General features: G+C 43.2%; 1 protein-coding gene across 1 annotated transcript; it reads left to right on the top strand.

Moving 5' to 3' along the window:
* Positions 1-5,120, top strand: LOC128226711 (beta-1,3-galactosyl-O-glycosyl-glycoprotein beta-1,6-N-acetylglucosaminyltransferase-like). The gene is given in 6 exon segments (XM_052936703.1): positions 1-70; positions 329-833; positions 2,041-2,255; positions 3,589-3,717; positions 4,928-5,041; positions 5,044-5,120. Coding segments are annotated over 6 exon segments (1,110 nt in total).
* Positions 5,121-15,625: the final 10,505 nt, after the last annotated feature.

The following is a 15,625-nucleotide window of genomic DNA, read 5'->3' as shown; positions in this document are numbered from 1 at the left end:
ATGGGTTTTCCAAAATATAATCTCATCGTCAACTGTGAAAGATCTTACCGCAAAAATGTTCCGAAGAAAAGTGAGTTTGACTCGGAGTTCTTATACACTTTTCTGGAGTATTCGGAACAACAAGACATGACATTGGACAATGTACAGCATGAGAATATAAGAAGTTTGACAGAACAAACGAATGGTTTATATCAAAGAATGAATATCCAACGTGTTGTTACAAGCAAAGTATATTTCTTTGCAAATAAAAGTGTTTTAGATTTTAATTGTCATGTTATAACTAAAGGTGATAAAAAAGAAATATTTCATTATATACTCGCAAATTTAGAAAATCTCAAGATATTTGTAAGTAAAAAAGTAGAAAAAAGTTCCAGATTTACTTCAAATTGTTCACACTTCGTGAAACAAAGAGGATACATCACAAACTCATTGACAAAGGAAGAGAAACAGTTTCCAATTGATTTCAGTATACTTATACATACGGAAGTGAAGCAGGTTGAAACACTTTTACGTGCGATATACCGGCCCCAGAATCTCTACTGCATTCACGTGGACACGAAAAGCAGTGCAGCGTTTTATGAAGAAATCCATGCAATTTCATCTTGTTTTGACAATGTTTTCTTGAGCTCTCAAAGGTTTGATGTGCAATGGGGCACAATGACAGTTTTAGAACCAGAAATTGTTTGTATGAACGACCTTTGGAACAACAATGTTTCTTGGAAATACTTTATCAATTTAACTGGCCAGGAATTTCCATTGCGAACAAACTTTGAACTTGTGAAAATACTCAAAGCTTACAATGGAGCCAACGATATATCAGCAACACTGCGATTGTACGTATATAGTTAGGTCATGAGATTTAGTTTAGTTTATACATTTAAAACAATGGGAGGGAGCGAGGGATATATTTTTATTTGAAACATATATTTATAAATAAATACTACAGCCATTTATGCAGTTAGAACATGAAAAAATGCCACACATATTGCTGTTGAACACTATAGAATCGTACAGATTTAGCAGGGTGCTTCAATCTTGTGGCATGTATCACTAATATATGTTTTTGCGTTAAGTAAAATCTGTTATTCCAGTGTGCGTATACCACGTGATAAATAACGTCACGCATAGACTGGTTTAAAATTGCTGTTCATCTTTGTATGAGAAAATGGATTAGTGCACAAACCCTTCATACTCCGTGATTAACCGCGCACTGGCGTGATGTTTTCATTCTCAAATGAACCGCATTAATACAAACATATTTACTTCTTTATTTAAGTGCATGTAAGTTAAACTTATATATGTTTTTGCGTTAAGTAAAATCTGTTTTTCCAGTGTTCGTATACTACGTGATAAATTACGTCACAAATGCTACGTCAGAAGGCAACATTTTGGTTTGAATGATGACTTAAAACAATGATAACTTGTATTTTCCCTCACAATTTTAAATAAAACAAAGAGCAGTCTATGTCGCATAAGGAACACCGCCTTCGTTTTATTACCGGGGTTTGATTAGCTTTTTTTTCGAACATTTCGACACACCTGTTTCAAAAATAATGTTTTGACAGTGCAACATCAGGTGGTGGTTTTGTGATAAGGTTTGTCGAAATATGTTTAGAAACAAAACTCCCAATCAAACTCTAGCAAAAGACCGAAGGCAGGGCTATGTAAGCGACAAAGACTGCGCCATGTTTCATTTAATATGATAAAAGCATAGTAAAGATATCTTTGTTTGAAGTCTTCATTTGAAGCAAAATATTGCCTTCCGACGCAGCATTTATGACGTAATTTATCACATGGTAAACACACACTGTATTCCTACGAATACTTTTTTCCATCGCTAAGTTCCAAAGAAATCAAATACGACATAGTAAATGATTACTCACCAATTAAAGGGTAGTGTTATCAAATACGACATAATGATTGAATTGAATGAATGAATGAATGATAACAAAATTCAAAGGTGAGTGTTGTAAACCTGAAAATGGGTAGTTTTAACCACATCTATCGATTATATGGCTACGAACATATATTTGTTTTAAGGGCCAATACGAAACGTTGGTCGAGTGCTGGACCAGCCCCTCATAATATTAGACCTTCAAAAGGCTCCGTACACATAGTAGCCAGTAGGGGCTACGTGGATTATCTCCTCCATGACCAAAGGGCAAAGGACTTACTAGAGTGGACACGAAAAACAGACGTACCTGATGAAACATACTTTTCCACGCTGAATTCCAACACTCATTTAAATGTTCCCGGTTCTTATAATGGTAAAAAAGTATTGTGTTTAAACATAATTTATTAACTGATCTTTGTTGTTCTTTGATGTATATTTCCATTCATATGTTTTCTTTTATGCTTTTCGAAACAATGTTGAGTTTTATCATTGAAATAACAACAGTGAAAATATCAATTCAACCTTTCAAATTTTCATTCAAACGATGGCGGCGAAGTAAGTTAAATGAATGTATTCATGCACCGCTTGGATTACAAGTGTTTTTTGTTAATGTTTGGAACATAAATGCATTGATAACTGTTTATATTTTTTTTGCACTAAAAATGAGCGAATAATAATCTATAAAAAGAATATTAGATAACTTGTTCTCATCAAACCGAAGATAGAAAATTGACACTAAAGTCACCAGGTATAATTTTCAAAAAGGGGGTAATTTAGAAAATAAATACTATAAAACTCCAAAAATAAGCATAAAAGAAAGGTAAAAAAATCAGTGTTTAATCGTAGTTTATTTCAATCGTGATTATTGAAAAACTATGTTTCCACTCCTGAAAATATATGTTTCTATCACACTCGTCATTTTTGGTAACACATCGCAGATGCGTAAAATATCTTTTTATGCACAAAAAATATCAATCGGAACACATCGGTAATTGTTCTCATCGAAAACCACCTCGGATGAATATTATGCACCAGTCAATTGTAACTGAGGCCCTCCCAGGTCCGGAGAATAGCGGGGACTTACGGTCCAGCCAAGCCCGGGTAAAATTCCTGCTCTGCGGGGACGAACTGCTAGTAAAATCCCCACCAAATGCCCCCGCAGTCCCAGGAATCCTAGGTAAGGTCCATTCCCCGTTATCTTTTGTACGAAGACAAAACCACCGCATTCACCCGGCACTGCGGGGCCACCTGAAAGGTAAAAAACACGGCCCATTTCCACCGCTATCACCAGTATACCCCCGGTCCTGGGGGGGGGGGGGATGGGGCGGCGTGGCTACAATTGACTGCTGCATTATCGGTTAACAATGTCAGAAATTTAAACATTTATCTTCGCTGCAAACGGATAATCGCGTAGTTATTTCACATTAGAATGTAAGTCTGAGGACTTTACTCTAAAAAATCTTCATTATTTATGTATAAATTACACGCTGTTACACTACAATTAATTTATATTGGTATTTTAGTTTTACGAAGTACTGAATATTGCACCGTTGTTTTCGATGGGAAATGGCCGAGATGTTCCGATTGAAATCAGGTCACCTGTCATGATTTTAAAAGCCGTCTATTTTTGAGCCTGTAAGCTTTATGTTTGCATGTTTCGCAATTTGTTGATAGATGACGTAAATTTGTTTTAGGTAATTACTTGGCTAATCCAAACCACACATACACATCGTCGTTGACTCGCTACAAGCAGTGGGGGTTTGATGAACAAGAAGATCTCTGCAAAGGGAAGTTTGTCCGAAATATCTGCATTTTAGGCGTCGGTAAATTATTTTCGCATGAATTTTTGTGCGAAACATATGGATTTTGTGCATCGGCAAATTATTGTTTGCCTTTTGGCTGTAGATAAATTATTGTAGCAGGAAATAAAGAGTGTGCGTTATATTCGCCTTGGATGCAATCCTTGGCCAAAATTTCAACTTGACAGAATTTTGTAGAAAGATCTACTGCTAACCTTTTGGCCAAATATTGCACCATTAAACTACAAGCAATCTGAAATATTTCGCAAGTGTGGCAGAAGAAAATATCATAGTCTTTTATATGCTAAAAAAAATTCATGTCTTATCTGTCAAAATAATATTTAGAAATTTAAAGTTGCACTCTCACAGATTGAACTTTTGACCACTATTTTTTTGTCTTTGAACAAGCAAATTTTTGCGTAATTATCTGCAAACAGTGACAAAAGACTGTTGACATAAGACCAGCTTTTCATATTTCCGTCCCAGAATTGATGTATTATGCATTTTTCTTAAACCGTAAGTAACGGTTTAAGCCATAAAACATTAAATTTCGAATGGAAATATGAAAATCAGCGATCTGATTTTTTGTCAGCACATCACTGGTTAGCAGATATTTACACAAAATTGCTAAGTCCAAAGCAATAAATAAAAGTGTTTGAAAAACGGTAAATCTGTGAGTGTGCAGCTTTAACGTCACTTACTTTTTTGTTTACATCGGTTGTGACCCGTGGTGACCTATTTGAGAACCCCTTTAAGTCACGTGATTCCCCAACCTATAAGTGTACATATTGACTGGACGAGAACCTCCATGAGGTGTATCATTGAAACCGAAACTTTTTAAAATAAACCTATATCAAATTAGTTTGTCATCATTTCTATATATATAATAATTCACTAAACAAAGAAACATATGGCGACCATTGCTTTGCATCAGTGGTAGTTCTTGTATATTTTTGTTTTTCAGATAAATTTTCTCCCCAAAGCAAAAATTAATATAAGGAGAAAGAAATGAAAAAAAAGAGAACTAAACAAAATTTCCAATATGAAAACATAATTTCAATACTATTGTGTTCTGCTTAAAAGTAGGTAATGGAGTTTCAAATAATGAAGAATCACTTTTAAAACAAAGATTTCCAGATATGGTTTAAATCAAACTTGATATTGGTATTGCGAGTAAAACCACGACAAAAACATGTTTATAAATTGTGTAATTCAAAATCCATTCTATTTTCAGGTGATTTGCAAAGGTTAGCAAAAAGTGAAATGCTGTTTGCCAATAAGTTTTTCCTCGATTTCCAGCCATTAGCCCTAGAATGCTTGGAAGAACTGATTTACAATCGGACCAGGGACGATACTTAGGAAGTATTCATTTTAATGACACACTTTATACACAGCAGGACTTTGTGATAAACCAAATTACTAAATAAGTCGACAAAGTTCAATTCAAATACTTGTGAGTTGTGAGATTGTTTAGGATATTTTATTTGAAACATTATGCATAGCAGGACTTTGTGACAACTCAAAAACGATAACAGATAAGTGGATAAAGTTCCGGGGTTAAAGCATATTGCGTCTATAACATTTCATAAAAACAAGAAATATTACCAGATAATGTTATTTTATATAAATTCCGTAACCAAAAAGTAATATCCAGCAAATAATTATGAGTTGATGTTTTTTTCTTCATTTCATTCTGTCAAAACATAACAATATATACATGAAGGGCACCTGCAAGGCTGCAGTTCACAATTTTACAACAATCGGAACATTTCGGCCATCAATTGTAACAACTCGTCATCTTCTGTAAGCTTCGAGATAGTCAATTCCTGTTGGATAATGGCCTAGGTGTTCCCATTGGTCGGCCATGGCCGAGTTGTTCCGATTGTATTATCTCGAAGCTTGTCGAAGGTGGCCGAGTTATTACGAATGGGTCAAGTTGTTCCGCTTGGCATAATTGTTGTCTGTGTCAGTCAACTTTACTTTCAATGGAAAAGTAAAAACTGTGTTTTAATGCATTAAATGCTTTTTTTTTGCAAAATAGCTTTGCACTTCCATGCTAAAATATGAATATAAACCTTTATTATCTATTTCAACCATAAAATACTTCATTTAATACAATTTCAATATTTTTCACACACTCCCGCTTTTTGCACAAACCCGTTTAGACGTTAGGGATTGGAAGAATCCCGTATAACACGTCTATTATTTCAGACTAATGTACATGTACCTTCGTGTCCGAAATCGATCACTTCCTGGCAGCTCATTTTATTACAGGTTGGTCATTTTGTAGAGGAACGTGTTCGAAGTAACATTCAATTTTATTTCCGCATAATCGCCGCCATACTGTGTATGACTTTAAAAACTACACCGTATAGTGCAAAATAACAATAGGCATAACGTTGACACACTGTGATAATCCGAATAACTTACTCAAACAAATACAATAGTTCGATTGCTGCTGAAAATAAATCATTTGAAACATAAAAGCTATTTAACAAAATATTACATGATATATACTCTTTAACCGCGTATGATTTATTTCTTAACAGCTTTCATTCATAAAATATGTTCTTTGCCGGGGTTTGCCGGGTCAGTCTTGAATGCCGGGATATGTGTGACGTCACACGGGGTGCAAACATGTGGTGTAGCTTACTATTGGTTGTAGGGTAAAATGACTTCATATGTAAATGCTATACTTTCATTATTTTTCATTACTTTGTTCAATAAAACTCACCAAATTGCAAGTACAACTATACTAAGAGTAACACGCAATGTTTGTCATAAAAAGGCAATAACGCGTTAAATACACATAAGCAAGTACTTGACGCCCCGCATTCACGTAAGTAGTTCTGTTGCTACACAGGTGGTGTGTATTAATATATTCATGTCAATATGTCGTGTCAGGCGACTAGTCGCGTTTCTGAAATACCGCTCTCTAAAGACTGTCGGCTTGCAGCCGACAGTCTAAAAACTATAATTTCTACAAGGCTCATGTCTTATCGTTTGCGTTTAAAAGTTCTGTTTTATTTTACAGGTTAAACTGAATTTGCATTTTTATAATGTGGTTACATAAATTCCGCATAATGCAATTGAAACTACAATCTTATTAGCAAAACAACGTGATAGTGTGTCTTAGGGTGAGAAATGGTCTTAAAATGATAGTGCGTCTTAGAGTAAGTGTGGGACTGAGAGAATGTGTCTGATGGTGAAGTGGGTTGTTGAAATTTTAAGGGCGGGAGTTGGAATTATTCACCTATGAGTAAAAGAAAGTCTTTGGGTAAGAGTGGGTCTAAGATAAAACGTGGGTCTTATAGTGAGAGAAGGTTCCAGGGTTATGAGTGAGTGTTAGGGTAAGAGAGGGTGAGGGGTGGTCTTAGGGTGAGTGGATCTTAGGGTAAATGTGGGTGAGAAGGGGTCTTATAGTGAGAGAGGGTGCCAGGGTAAGAGTGGGTGTTAGGTTAAGAGGGGGTGAGGGGTGGGCTTAGGGTGAGAGTGGGTGTTAGGGTAAGAGGGTGTGAGAGGGGTCCCAGGGTTAGAGTGGGTGTTAGGGTAAGTGGGGGTGAGAGGTGGTCTTAGGGTGAGAGTGGGTGTTAGGGTAAGAAGGGATGAGAGGGGGTACCAGGGTTAGAGTGGGTGTTAGGGTAAGAGGGGGTGAGGGGTGGTCTTAGGGTGAGAGTCGGTGTTAGGGTTAGAGGAGGTGGGCGGGGGTCCCAGGGTAAGAGTAAGTGTTAGGGTAGGAGGGGGTGAGGGGTGGTCTTAGGGTGAGAGTGGGTGTTAGGGTTAGAGGGGGTGGGTGGGGGTCCCAGGGTAAGAGTGGGTGTTAGGGTAAGAGGAGGTGAGAAGTGGTCTTAGGGTGAGAGTGGGTGTTAGGGTAAGAGGGGGTGGGCGGGGGTCCCAGGGTAAGAGTAGGTGTTAGGGTAAGAGTGGGTGAGGGTTGGTCTTAGGGTGAGAGTGGGTGTTAGGGTAAGAGGGAGTGAGGGGTGGTCTTAGGGTGAGAGTGGGTGTTAGAGTAAGAGGGGTTGAGGGTTGGTCTTAGGGTGAGAGTGGGTGTTGGAGTAAGAGGGGTTGAGGGTTGGTCTTAGGGTGAGAGTGGGTGTTAGGGTAAGAGGGGCTGAGGGGTGGTCTTAGGGTGAGAGTGGGTGTTAGAGTAAGAGGGGTTGAGGGTTGGTCTTAGGGTGAGAGTGGGTGTTAGGGTAAGAGGGGGTGAGGGGGAGTCTTAGGGTGAGAGTGGGTGTTAGGGTAAGAGGGGCTGAGGGGTGGTCTTAGGGTGAGAGTGGGTGTTAGAGTAAGAGGGGTTGAGGGTTGGTCTTAGGGTGAGAGTGGGTGTTAGGGTAAGAGGGGGTGAGGGGGAGTCTTAGGATGAGAGTGGATGTTAAGGTAAGAGAGGGTGAGAGGGGGTACTGGGGTTAGAATGGGTGTTAGTTAGAGGGGTTGAGGGTTGGTCTTAGGGTAAGAATGGATGTTAGGGTAAGAGGGAGTGAGCGAGGGTCCCAGGGTAAGAGTGGGTGTAAGTGTCAGAGGGGGGAAGGGGGTCTCAGGGTGAGAGTGGGTGTTAGGGTAAGAGGGGAGAGGGTGGTCTTAGGGTGAGAGTGGGTGTTAGAGTAAGAGGGGGTGAGGGGTGGTCTTAGGGTGAGAGTGGGTGTTAGGGTAAGAGGGGGTGAGGGGTGGTCTTAGGGTGAGAGTGGGTGTTAGGGTAAGAGGGGCTGAGGGGTGGTCTTAGGGTGAGAGTGGGTGTTAGAGTAAGAGGGGTTGAGGGTTGGTCTTAGGGTGAGAGTGGGTGTTAGGGTAAGAGGGGGTGAGGGTTGGTCTTAGGGTGAGAGTGGGTGTTAGGGTAAGAGGGGCTGAGGGGTGGTCTTAGGGTGAGAGTGGGTGTTAGAGTAAGAGGGGTTGAGGGTTGGTCTTAGGGTGAGAATGGATGTTAGGGTAAGAGGGGGTGAGGGGGAGTCTTAGGATGAGAGTGGATGTTAAGGTAAGAGAGGGTGAGAGGGGGTACTGGGGTTAGAATGGGTGTTAGTTAGAGGGGTTGAGGGTTGGTCTTAGGGTAAGAATGGATGTTAGGGTAAGAGGGAGTGAGCGAGGGTCCCAGGGTAAGAGTGGGTGTAAGTGTCAGAGGGGGGAAGGGGGTCTCAGGGTGAGAGTGGGTGTTAGGGTAAGAGGGGAGAGGGTGGTCTTAGGGTGAGAGTGGGTTTTAGAGTAAGAGTGGGTGAGGGGTGGTCTTAGGGTGAGAGTGGTTGTTAGGGTAAGAGGGGGTGAGCGGGGATCCCAGGGTTAGAGTGGGTGTTAGTGTAAGTGGGGTGATATGTGGTCTTAGGGTGTGAGTGGGTGTTAGGGTAAGAGGGGGTGAGCGGGGATCCAATGGTTAGAGTAGGTGTTAGTGTAAGAGGGGTGAGATGTGGTCTTAGGGTGTGAGTGGGTGTTAGGGTAAGAGGGGGTGAGCGGGAGTCTTAGGATGAGAGTGGATGTTAAGGTAAGAGAGGGTGAGAGGGGGTACTGGGGTTAGAATGGGTGTTAGTAAGAGGGGTTGAGGGTTGGTCTTAGGGTAAGAATGGATGTTAGGGTAAGAGGGAGTGAGCGAGGGTCCCAGGGTAAGAGTGGGTGTAAGTGTCAGAGGGGGGAAGGGGTCTCAGGGTGAGAGTGGGTGTTAGGGTAAGTGGGGGTGAGAGGGGGTCTCAGGGTTAGAGTGGGTTTCAGGGTTAGAGTGGGTGTAAGGGTAAGAGAGGGTGAGATGGGGTCTTAGGGTAAGAGTAGGTGAGAGGGGATTTGAGGGTGAGAGTGGGTCTTAGAGTAAGAGAGGGTGAGAGGGGGGTCTTAGGGTGAGAGTGAGTGCTAGGTCAAGAGGGGTTGAGAGGGGGTCTCAGGGTATGAGTGGGTCTAAGGGTAAGAGTTGGCGAGAGAGGGTCTCAGGGTTAGAGCGAGTCTTAGGGTAAGAGTGGGTGAGAGAGGGTCTCTGGGTGAGAGCTGATCTTAGGGGAAGAGTGGGTGAGATTGGGTGTTAGGGTAAGAGTGGGGTTTAGGGTAAGAGTAGGTGAGAGGGGGTCTTAAGGTGAGAGTGGGTGAGAGAGGGTCTTAGGGTAAGTGTGGGTGAGAGTGGGACTTAGGATAAGAGGGGGTAAGAGGGGGTCTTAGGGTAAGAGTGGGTGAGAGATGGTCTTAGGGTAAGAGTGGGTGTTTGGGTAAGAGGGGGTGAAAGGGGGTCTTTGGGTGAGAGGGGATCTTAGGGTTAGAGGGGGTGTGAGGGGGTCTCAGTATAAGAGGGAGTCTTATGGTAAGGTTGGGTGAGAGGGGGTCTTAGGGTGAGAGTGGATCTTTGGGTAAGAGTGGATGAGATGGGGTCATAGGGTAAGAGTTGGTTTTCGGGTAAGAGTTGGTGAGAGGGGGTCTTAAAGTGAGAGTGGGTCTTAGGGTAAGAAGGGCGAGAGGAGGTCTTAGGGTAAGAATAGTTGAGAGAGGGTCTTAGCGTGAGAGTGAGCGAGAAGGGGTCTTAGGGTAAGAGTGGGTGAGAGGGGGTCTTAGGGTTAGAGTGGGTGAGAGGGGGTCTTAGGGTAAGAGTTGGCGAGAGGGGGTGTTAGGGTTAGAGTGGGTGAGAGGGGGTCTTAGGGTAAGAGTGGGTGAGAGGGGGTCTTAGGGTTAGAGTGGGTGAGAGGGGGTCTTAGGGTAAGAGTGGGTGAGAGGGAGTCTTAGGGTTAGAGTGGGTGAGAGGGGGTCTTAGGGTAAGAGTTGGCGAGAGGGGGTGTTAGGGTAAGAGTGGGTGAGAGGGGGTCTTAGGGTAAGAGTGGGTGAGAGGGGGTCTTAGGGTTAGAGTGGGTGAGAGGGGGTCTTAGGGTAAGAGTGGGTGAGAGATGGTCTTAGGGTAAGAGTTGGTGTTTGGGTAAGAGGGGGTGAAATGGGGTCTTTGGGTGAGAGGGGATCTTAGAGTTAGAGGGGGTGCGAGGGGGTCTCAGTATAAGAGGGAGTCTTATGGTAAGGTTGGGTGAGAGGGGGTCTCAGGGTGATAGTGGATCTTTGGGTAAGAGTGGATGAGATGGGGTCATAGGGTAAGAGTTGGTTTTCGGGTAAGAGTTGGTGAGAGGGGGTCTTAAAGTGAGAGTGGGTCTTAGGGTAAGAAGGGGCGAGAGGAGGTCTAAGGGTAAGAATAGTTGAGAGAGGGTCTTAGCGTGAGAGTGAGCGAGAAGAGGTCTTAGGGTAAGAGTGGGTGAGAGGGGGTCTTAGGGTTAGAGTGGGTGAGAGGGGGTCTTAGGGTAAGAGTTGGCGAGAGGGGGTGTTAGTGTAAGAGTGGGTGTTAGGGTAAAGGGGTGTGAAAATGGAATCAGAGTGAGAGGGAGTATTAGGGTAAGAGTGGATGAGAGGGGTTCTCAGCGTGAGAGTGGGTATTATGGTAAGAGTTTGTGAGAGGGGTCTTAGGTAGAGAGTCGGTGAGAGGTGGTCTTAGGGTAATAGTGGGTGTGTATGGGTCTCAGGGTATGAGGGGGTCCAAGAGTAAGAGGGGTATAAGGGCACCTTGCGGTAAGAGTGGGTCTTAGAGTAAAAGCGGGTGAGAGGGGCCTTAGGGTAAGAGTGGGTGAGAGGGGGTGTTAGGATAAGAGTGGGTGAGAAGGTGTCTCATTGTTAGAGTGGATCTTAGGGTAAGAGTGGCTGAGATGGGGGTCTTAGGGTTAGAGTGGGTTTTAGGGTAAGAGTTGGTGAGATATGGTTTTAGGGTAAGAGTATGTGAGGGGGAGGTGCTTATGGAATGAGTGGGAGTAAAGGGGAGACGGGGTGAGAGGGGGTCGCAGGGTTAGAGGGAGTCTAAGGGTAAGAGTGGGTAAAAGGGGTTCTTAGGGTGAGAGTGGGTCTTAGGGTAAAAGGGGGTGAGAGGGGGTCTCATGGTTATAGGGAGTCTTTGGGTAAGAGTGGGTGAGCTGGGGTCTCAGTGTGAGAGTGGAACTCAGGGTAAGAGTGGATGAGATGGGGTCTACGGTAAGAGTGGGTTTAAGGGTAAGAGTGGGTCTTAGGATGAGTGTGGATCTTCGTGTGAGAGTGGAGCTTAGGGTAAGAGTGGGTTTTAGGGTGAGAGTGGCCCTTAGGGTGAGAGTGACACTTAGATTGAGAGTGGATCTAAGGGTGAGCGTGGGTCTAAGGGAGAGATTGGGTCAAGCTAGAGAGTGGGTCTTATGGTGAGAGTGGGTCTTAGGGTGAGAGTGGCCCTTAGGGTGAAAGTGGCCCTTAGGGTGAGACTGGATCTAAGGGTGAAAGTGGCCCTTAGGGTGAGAGTGGGTCTTTAGGTGAGAGTGGATCTAAGGGTGAGAGTGGGTCTTATGGTGAGAGTGGGTCTTATGTCGAGAGTGGGTCTAAGTGTGAGAGTGGATCTAGTGGATCTAAGGGTGAGAGTGGATCTTAGGGTGAGAGTGGGTCTAAGGATGAGAGTGGATCTAATGGTGCGAGAAAATCTAAGGGTGAGAGTGGGTCTAAGGGTGAGAGAAGGTCTAATTGTGAGAGTGGGTCTGATGGTGAGCGTCGGTCTTATGGTCAGAGTGGGTCTTATGGTGAGAGTGGGGCTTAGGGTGAGAGTGGCCCTTAGGGTGAGAGTGGCTCTTAGGGTGAGACTGGATCTAAGGAAGAGAGTGGCCCTTAGGGTGAGAGTGGGTCTTTAGGTGAGCGTGGATCTAAGGGTGAGAGTGGGTTTAAGTCTGAGAGTGGGTCTTATGGTGAGAGTGGCCCTTAGGGTGAGAGTGGGTCTAAGGGTGAGAGTGGGTCTTATGGTGAGAGTGGCCCTTAGGGTAAGAGTAGCTCTTAGGGTGAGAGTGCGTTTTAGGGTGAGAGTGGGTTTTAGGGTGATAGTGGGTCTAAGGGTGAGAGTGGGTCTTAGGGTGAGAGTGGGTCTTAGGGTGAGAATGGATCTAAGGGTGAGAGTGGGTCTTAGGGTGAGAGTGGGTCTAAGGTGGGAGTGGGTCTTAGGGTGAGAGTGGCCTTTAGGGGGAGAGTGGGTCTAAGGGTGAGAGTGGCCCTTATGGTGAGAGTGGGTCTTAGGGTGAGAGTGGCCTTTAGGGGGAGAGTGGGTCTAAGAATCAGAGTGGGTCTTAGAATAAGAGTAGCTCTTAGGGTGAGAGTGGGTCTAAAGGTGAGAGTGAGTCTTAGGGTGAGAGTGGCCCTTAGGGTGAGAGTGGATCTAAGGGTGAGAGTGCGTCTAAGTGTGATAGCGGGTCTTAGGGTGAGAATGGGTCTTATGGTGAGAGTAGCTCTTAGGGTGAGAGTGGCTCTTAGGGTGAGAGTAGGTCTGAGGGTGAGAGTGGGCCTTAGGGTGAGTTTAGCTCTTAAGCTGAAAGACGGTCTAAGGGTGAGGGTGGGTCTTAGGGTGAGAGTGGGCCTTAGGGTGAGAGAAGCTTTTAAGCTGAGATACGGTCTAAGGGTGAGAGTGGGTCTTAGGGTGAGAGTAGCTCTTAAGCTGAGAGACGGTCTAAGGGTGAGAGTGGGTCTTAGGGTGAGAGTAGCTCTTAAGCTGAGAGAAGGTCTAAGGGTGAGAGTGAGCCCTAGGATGAGTTCAGCTCTTAATCTGAGAGACGGTCTAAAGGTAAGATTGGGTCTTAGGGTGAGAGCGGGCCTTAGGGTGAAAGTCGGTCTTAGGCTGAGGTTGGATCTTATGATGAAAGATCTAAGGGTAAGAGTGTTAGGTTGTGAGTATTTTATAGCTTTAGGGTGGGTCTTGAGGTACGTGAGGGTCTTGTGGTAATAGGGAGTGATAGGGTAAGAGTATGTCTGAGGATGTGATCGGAGCTAAGGGTAAGAGAAAATGTTACGGATATAGTAGGTCTTAGCGTGAGAGTCTTAGGGTGAAATGTGTTCAAAGGGTGAGACTAGGTCATAGGGTGATAGTGGGTGTTAGGATTAAAGTGGGTCTGAGTGAGAGTTCGGGTGTTAGGGTGATAGTTGGTCTTATCGAAAGAGTTTGTTTTGGGGTGTAAGTGGGTGAGAATGGGTCTTAGAATAAAAGCGTGTCTCGTGGTGAGTGTGCATCGTATGGTGATAGTGGGTCTTAGGTTAGAATCGGTTTTAGGGATAGTGTGTTGGTTCCACACCTTGATGAGAGTGGTGTAGTGTTTATGGTGTCTCCCTCTCTTCAAAGAGGCTTTGGGTCGATTAACACCAGGATGATAAGGTTCGTCTGGTTCAAGTTTTCGCCTTTCATATGAGATGTTGTGGGTTCGATCCCAAGAGGATGACAGTGTTCAAGCTTTATATATGTCCGCCCGTCGTCCAAAAAGTTGTGAGTTTGTTCCAAATACTGCGAGAGTGGTTTCCTGGTATAAATGTCCTCCCTCGTCCAGGATGATGTGGGTTCGATACCCATCAGGGTTAGAGAAGTCAAGTGGTTTGGGTGTCCGCCTTTCATCAAAGAGGTGGTGGATTCTAACCCACTAGGGTGAAAACAGAACAGACAACAACAAGTATATAAAGTCACGTATACATGACAATACCTGACACAAATATAGGATATAACAAACAAATAAAGCCACGTATACATGAACAGCACCTGACACTAACACACAGAAAAGACAACATCAAATAAATAAAGGCACGTAATCATGAGCATTATCTGACACAAACACACAGAACAGACAACATCAAACACATAAAGGCACGTATACATGAGCATTACCTGACACATATACACAGAACAGACAACATCAAACACATAAAGGCACGTATACATGAGCATTACCTGACACATACACACAGAACAGACAACATCAAACACATAAAGGCACGTATACATGAGCATTACATGACACAAACACACAGGACAGACAACATCAAACACATAAAGGCACGTATACATGAGCATTACCTGACACAAACACACAGGACAGACAACATCAAACACATAAAGGCACGTATACATGAGCATTACCTGACACATACACACAGGACAGACAACATCAAACACATAAAGGCACGTGTACATGAGCATTACCTGACACATGTACACAGAATCGACAACATCAAACAAATAAAGGCACGTATACATGAGCATTACCTGACACATACACACAGAACAGACAACATCAAACACATAAAGGCACGTATTCATGAGCATTACCTGACACATATACACAGAATCGACAACATCAAACACATAAAGGCACGTAAACATGAGCATTACCTGACACATATACACAGAATCGACAACATCAAACACATAAAGGCACGTATACATGAGCATTACCTGACACATACACACAGAACAGACAACATCAAACACATAAAGGCACGTATACATGAACAGCACCTGACACATACACACAAAACAGACAACATCAAACACATAAAGGCACGTATACATGAGCATTACATGACACATACACACAGAACAGACACCATCAAACACATAATGGCACGTATACATGAGCATTACCTGACACATACACACAGAACAGACAACATCAAACACATAAAAGCACGTATACATGAACAACACCTAACACATACACACAGAACAGACAACATCAAACACATAAAGGCACGTATACATGGGCATTACCTGACACATACACACAGAACAGACAACATCAAACAAATAAAGGCACGTATACATGAACAACACCTGACACATACACACAGAACAGACAACATCAAACACATAAAGGCACGTATACATGAACAACACCTGACACATATACTTTTAGAAGTTAATACAATAACGATGTTTAAAATATAAGCCTATCAAAAGCAATAAAACAATCAAATTAAAAAGTGAACAAGAATCGCGATGTGACAAAACCAGATCCTAAGGGCCCCAAACACAATCCCATGGAAGTCCTCCATAAACTCTTCCTACGTATCAAGTTTGGTCACAGTATGTCAACCATAACTAAAACAGTAATCTATTTGAAGAACAGTGACCTTGACTCTAGGGGGTCAAAAGGCAATCCAATGAAAGCTCTGCATAAACTTGTCC

Source organism: Mya arenaria, chromosome 1, assembly GCF_026914265.1.
Source record: "Mya arenaria isolate MELC-2E11 chromosome 1, ASM2691426v1".
Lineage (NCBI taxonomy): Eukaryota > Metazoa > Mollusca > Bivalvia > Myida > Myidae > Mya > Mya arenaria.
Note: the sequence above shows the minus strand (reverse complement) of the source record. Positions and strands in the feature narration are given on the sequence as shown.